We start from the raw sequence: 7053 nt of genomic DNA, 5'->3' as shown, positions 1-7053 counted from the left end.
CGCAGTGATACGATATGTAACAATGTCTCCTTCTCTTGAGGTGAACAGCGATCTTCAGTTTTCTCCACAGCAAGCATGCATTACTACTTTTGTCTGGCCCGGTTTCTCACTGTGAACGCAAAACGGTGGCCGTGTGCTGGAGTTATTTGTACTTTATTATTTTTTGAGAGAGAATGAGAGCATCCTGTTATGATGGTTGCCATGGTAGCCAGGCACAAAACAGGGGGATTAAAAAAGCTTTGTTCCCTTGTTTTTGCAGCCGCTTATTGGGCAAACTGTAGTCAATATATCACTGTTCTCTGTCTCCACATCTTCCTCCCAAATACTATCTTCATTCCTTCTGTACTATCAATAAACTTACAGCTTTAGCCGATACATGGAGACTAGCACACCATTGAGAAGATTGTGTAATATTGAGTCTTATTCCCATACTTCTATTGCGTACTTGCTAAATAATATTTACTAAACGTCACACAAGGCTAATCCAAATTAGATAAACACAAAAGATTATAAATAATAATAACTCCACCCATCGCCACCCACCCTTTTCAAAGCACTATGGAGACTGACACCGATGTCCTCACGTTTCGCTTCTTTGCCAAAGGAGATAACATATTTACAAAATGCGCTCTGTAGAGCAGTTTGTCCATTAAGGGCTACTGTAGAAACAACATGCTGAATTCCATGTAAGGGATGTAGATAGAAATAGCTCATTCTAGGCTAATAGAAACAACGCTTCATTATGTAGGGTCTTTATACACTTCTGAAGACATATTGTTTTGCATTTTTTGTCAATAGATCCTCCAAAAAATTACACATTGGACCTTTAAAGGTGTTGTTTCTATTTTTAGCAAACAGGAGGGGAGCTCCAGGAGAAATCTCACTTCTACTTTGTTTCATTACACCCATGAAAGAATGTGTCTTGGTTTTGATCAAAGCAGTGTAGCACAGAAAATGTACTTGTAACAAGTCCGAGAATGATTTCATCTGTAAATAAAAAAAAGGTTTAGCACATAGAGACTTATTCTTAAGGGGAATTGAGATTAACAGTGAAGTTCTTTGTTGACTCATTGTAAAGGTTGTTTAAAAGCGTATAAACTGTACTGATAGAACCAAATCAAGCTGGAACAAAGGTTTGGTAATGTCATGTCTAGGATTTAAAGGAGCAATATACTCGAAGCATTAAAGGGATAGTTCACTCAAATATGAAAATTCTGCCATGAATTACTCAACTTATAGTTGTTCCTAACCTGTACACATTTCTTCGAACGTTGAACGCGAAGAAAGATATTTGAGAATGTTAGTAACCGAGAGTTTTCTCAGAACTGTTGGTTGCTAACATTCTTCCGAATATTTTTCTTTGTGTTCAACCAAACAACATTGTCTGCTGTCTTATTAAAGAAATAGTTAACCACAAAATGAAAATTACAAATCCATTACAGTTTAAATGAATGGTGAACACAACAGGCAAGGAAATCTTTTTTCATGACACAAATCTATGAAAAGCCCTCAAAAGGACTGGAATTTAACTTGTGACTGCTTTAATTTTTCTGTCCACTTTAACAGCCCCTGGCTTGCTTACATTGTATGCAAGAAAGTAATACGGATTTGGCACAAAATGAGGGTGAGTAAATTATGACATAAAGTTTTGGGTGAATTTAATATCCAGCTCCTGAACCTTAATTTAATTGTATACTATTTATTGTTACATAGCAAGAGGACTAACTTACTGTGTTAGGCAAATGTGACTGTGACATCACGAGAGAGCAATAAAAGCCCATTTACCCGCAGAAGTCGTCCAGAACATCCATCTATGCAACAAAGAGTGGTCTTGTCTCTGGAGTGACGGTGCAGTCGCAGGAGTATCGGTGAGTGTTCAGTTCAGATTTAACCTTACAAGTTGATTTAAGGAGTTGCCTTCCATTGACCGAGGCCTATGATTACTCGGATATTGATTTAAAAAGTTGCTGATTGAGAAAATAAACTTTCAAGAGGCAGAGGACACAGGTTTCACAGGGTTGTCTGTTCATGCTTGATTCTGTACATATGGGAGAGATGGTGAACCACAAGGAAATCAAGTGACTTGCCTTAAGTGTGGTGGATGCAGCACAATGAGACTCTTGTGAAGCTGTTGGATGGGATGGACTTACACAGGAAATTAAATGAGAAAGATGGACTGGGTAAAGTCTGATAAATCATTTTACTAGTATTCCTTTAGACAAGGGCTGTGTGACATGCACACCAAAATATATAAAGATAAAACAACAGGGTTTAATATAAAATCTGCTGATGTAAAATAGATTTAAAAGGCAAATAAATGTACCCACATTGGCAAAAAAGGAAAATTGAAGTTTCTCTAGTTCTCCTCTGTGCTGCTAAAGAGTTGAAAGCATCCCTGTGTGCTCTGTATGTTCCAGCTTTGCTGAACTCATATGAACTGTCATACATGACATGGAAGCCAGCATCTTCCCATAAATGTGTTTATATGCTGTCAAGATGTAGAGAGTGAAACAGGAAACACATTGTCATTGCGAAGACTCATTCATTCTGTGTATCTTCTGCGCTTACTGAAAGTCTCTACTATATATATATATGTCTCTACATTTGCTTTGCTTAAAAATCATGGGGAAATATCCCTCTTTGATGTGCTCATCAAATCAGATTTAAACTTTAACTACACACAGTACTGTAGAAGATTCTGAAACCATTTTGTTTTCTAAAATGCTTTATTCTTGTAACATCATGGGGAACCTGTCAATCTATTCATCTGTGACATTGCTCCATTGACGTTGCTTACAAGTGGCAATAAACTACATGAAATAGCTATGAACATCCTATAATGAAAACAGATTTGCTGACATTGCTTACCAGAAGTGACAGAAATTAAGATACAGATAGGAAACAGATAGGAAGTCAAGATTTCATCAGTGGCTTTGATGAGCCACAAGCCTTTCAAATGGTGTGACAGAGGCTAGGATTACGACCATTGCAAGTGTCTAGGGATTGAATGGGGATTATTTTTGTAAAAAGGTCCAGTGTATGAAATTTAGCTGCATCTAGCTGTGAGCTTGCGAATTGCAACCAACGACTCACTCCACCGCTCACCCCTCTCTTTCGAAGCACTACGGTGGCTGACACAGGATTAAGATGTTGTCACGTCTTCGCTTCTTTGTAGAAGGAGATAACGTTATTGTGAAAGGTGCTCTGTAGAGCAGTTTGTTCGTTTATGGGGGAATTCCATGCAACTCACGGTATTTGTACACTGTAGATAGAAATAGCTAATTTTGAAGTAATAAAAACATAATGCTCCAATATGGAAGGCCCTTATACACATCCGAAGACATAGTTAGGTATATTGCATTTCTGTCAATAGATCCTCCAAAAAAATAACACATAGCACCATTAAAAAGGAAAATATTATAAACAATAAAAGAAAGGTTTGTATCTGTGTTTTCAGTGTGAGTGTGTGTCGTCGAATTTATGAAATTGAGACAGAAATATATATTGTCCATCGTACAGCTGATGGAAAGACATTACCCTCAAACTCATATGTAGTGTGAACCAAAAGCTATCAATGCAGCAGAGGTCACCGCAAATCTTGTGATTCCAATTCCTAGTTTTTGCAGATGGCTCGTGTAACAAGACGAGCACAAGCAATCAATGGATGATAAGACACGCTGTAGTCACAAGACAGAGAGGAATAGAAACACAGGTCACACCAGAGTCAAAAACATTGCTGCTGTAATATTATTCTCAGATATTAGTCTTTCAAAAATGACCCTAAATGAAGTATTTAAAACTCAAGAACTGTAAAAGATGAACTAATGCAGAGTAACAATAGCATAGACAGAAATATCAAATAAACAGTTAATGAGAGTCAGTAAAATCTAAATAGTGTGCAGGGGAGTGAGAACTTTTTCACATAAACACTGGCACGACCTGCATGCCAGAGCAATGGCATCACCAACATCTTGCGCTCCACCACAATACACTGCCAATAACGTCTTTTCTTTTTCCACAGAATGTAATGGGACAAAACCAGGGCAGGGAGGGGGACCCAGGGCAGGACAACAGCTCTGCAGGACCAAAGGAAAAGGGACCAAGCCCAGACCCTGGGGGGGAAATGGAGGAAGGAAACTCAACCATTGAGACTTGTGATGTGGTGGCAGACGAAGAGAAAGCAGCCGGTGGAAGCTTGGATGAAGGCCCAGGCAGGGAGTCAACATCACCTACGCTGGAGCGGCTTTTGGAATCTTATGATAAGGTGTGTGCTCCCACGGATGGGGGGTGGGTGGAGGGAGGCGATGGAGAGAAAGAGGGAGGCTGGGCTGAACCGCTGGCTTCCCAGAAGCTTAATGAAATCAGACAGACTTATAGCAGCACGCAAGGCGCACAGGAGGCCAGAAGCAGTGGACCTGCACGTGAGAGAGAGGATATGGAACAAGCAAGAGTTGAAGTTGTAGAACTGGATTCATTTGAAGACGATTTGGATGGAGAGCATCAGGAGAACCTGAGGTGTGACCTTCTTGGCAAAGACAATAAAGAATGGCTTTATGAGAAAGCAAACATGGGTGAAAAGGAAACACGTGAATTAGATGAAAAGGCCAAAATGGAATCTGTATGTGGAATTGAAAACAAGCGAATGTGCCAAGACGGAAACGGAAAACTAGAAGCTGGAGCTACAAATATTCTAAATATAAATACCGGTGGGATTGTGGAAGGTGCCAGTGATATCGGTCTAACAAACGCAAGGCCTGTTAAGGTGACTTCTGAGGTGACGGAGAAGAAGGACATGGCAAAATCAACGGAGTCTGATGGACACAAGGAGGGTGGAGTTTACAACACAGGTACCTCACCAGCAGTCCACTTCTTGGATCAAGACAAAGCATCAGTTTCCAGAACTAACAACGAAAATGAAGATGAATCACACAATGAGAGGCCGTTTAACACATCAAACCCTGGGAAGTACTCACCAAAGACTTTGAAAAACATTGCGGCAGCAATTCAGCAAGTCAAAAAAGAAACAGAGAAGCCATCTGAGGGTCCAGATAAGGATGTTACAAAAAACCCAAACACTGAACACTCCCCAAAGAATGTTGAAATACAGGGACCTACAATGAAAGACATCTACGGAGGTAAAGAAAATGTTGCAGGCTTTCAGCCAGTGGATGATGTCAGATTGACTAGGTCATCACTAGCAGGTGCAGATATACAAAACCAAGCTGCGAGTCTGGAACAAGCATGGAGCCCTGAGGACTTCAGCTCCTTAGAAGTGGCATCCAAGTCACCCCCGAGTCACGCTGGCAGCCATCAGCAAATAACTGCAGGCGAACTCACACAGGATGAGAATGAGAATGAAAGACAATTTAATGTGTCAGACATGGAGATCTTTGGGACAAAGGAAACTTCGCTGGAGAGATCACCTGCTGGAGGTCAAATGAATAAAGATGACATAGGAGAGGCTGAAGAAATAAAAAATCTGGAGAGCGCTTCAAAGGGTGTGCTTTCTTCCCATGTAAGGATAAGCGAGATTAAAGATCTTTCTCTGCGTGGAACAGAAACGGAAGAGGGTAATATTGCCGGTGTAAATATAATGGGTAAAAACAAATCCGTTCAACAAAGCTATGAAGATGAGACATCCCCTGAAGACATTATAGATTCTCACCCCCCTTCTAAATCCGATATCCAAAAAGACGAAATGGAGGATTCCCTTCTTTTACAGAAGGCCAAAGTATACACAGAGGACAGTCTGAAAGGTTTTCTCGCTGAAGAGAGTCCGCAGCCAGAGATACTAAACCAGCCTGAGATATTACGTGAGACTACACACAATCTAAATCTAAAGCTTAATTCTTCTCCAAGTACGGTGACTGATGCTGACCAACACGAATTAGACAGGAACAAGACCTCGGGTAACATGATGTCATCAGGGAGAGACGAAGGCAGACAATCTAATCAAAATACCATTAGCTCAGACACGGACATATTCAAGGAAACATCTGTAACCGGTTCCGGTCCTGAGACAGATTCAGATCACCAAGAGAGGCCTAAAGTCACACCACATCTTCCAAGTGTGGACAAGAACGCCGAAATCACTTTGTCTTGTGCCCCTCGGCATCACGAAAAAGGTTTTTTAAAGATATTCACAAATGAGGCAACAGATGAATCCCATCAAGATGGATGCGCTGCAGGAGCCGCGTTATCAGACAGCGCAGCAAACACATCTGTCTCACAAGACGTGCAACATTCCTCCTTCGTGTGCAACCTAACAAGTATGCAAGCTAATGAGAAACAAGATAAAGTGCAGAGCGAGCATGGTTCACATGTGCAAGCCTCCAACAGTGAGAAACAGTTGAGCCAGCCTGATGAAAAGCATGCAACGGAGATGAGTCTGAACACAGATGATGCTTCCACAATCATGGAGATAACGCAAGGTCCACAGAAAAGCAAACACGTTTCTGATATGATCAAGGAAACTATTGAGTTGCAGAGGAAGATGAAGGAGTGGACCAAGCCAACAGAGACCCGGGTCGACCTGACCTTAGATACAACGCAGTGTGTGAAAGTAGCGCGGATGAAAGCAGCGTTCGATACACCGAAAAAATCACCTGACAAAGCAATAGAAAGAAAAGCCTCAGTGAAAAAAGGTAAGACAGATGACGTTTTTGCAATACTTATTTATTTTGGATTTATTTTAATACTTGGCTGAGAATGATTTCAACATGAAACGTGTTTTGATGTACACACATATTTTAGAAACACGTTCAGGACGTATGCATTTTTTATTAAATAGATAACCATTTGTTGGCATAATGGTGCCATCTTGTGGCAATATTCTAATAACAAGATGATTTCATCATAGACGGTCTCACTAAATAGTATAAAAATTACGAATGATCCAAAATTTGATCCATTTTTTGAACAGTTCTCACATAAATTAGTCCGTATAATATTGTGACCACGGTATGATCGTCTGGATACTTTAAACTTTAATATAATATAATCAATCAAATTCTATAATCAATCAAATAAAATGAATGCTTTAAGTTTTACAAA

General features: G+C 40.2%; 1 protein-coding gene across 1 annotated transcript; it reads left to right on the top strand.

The window, feature by feature from the left end:
* Positions 1-4027: 4027 nt before the first annotated feature.
* Positions 4028-6933, top strand: LOC306902830 (uncharacterized protein; the record flags this gene model as incomplete). Its single annotated transcript, XM_079471695.1, has 2 exons — positions 4028-6644; positions 6923-6933. 2 exons carry the CDS (start codon positions 4028-4030, stop codon positions 6931-6933), a joined length of 2628 nt encoding a protein of 875 aa, XP_079327821.1.
* Between the last annotated feature and the right edge of the window lie 120 nt (positions 6934-7053).

Source organism: Barbatula barbatula, assembly GCF_947034865.1.
Source record: "Barbatula barbatula genome assembly, chromosome: 2".
In the NCBI taxonomy this organism is placed as follows: Eukaryota; Metazoa; Chordata; class Actinopteri; order Cypriniformes; family Nemacheilidae; genus Barbatula; species Barbatula barbatula.
This window is presented reverse-complemented; position numbering and strand designations above follow the sequence as displayed.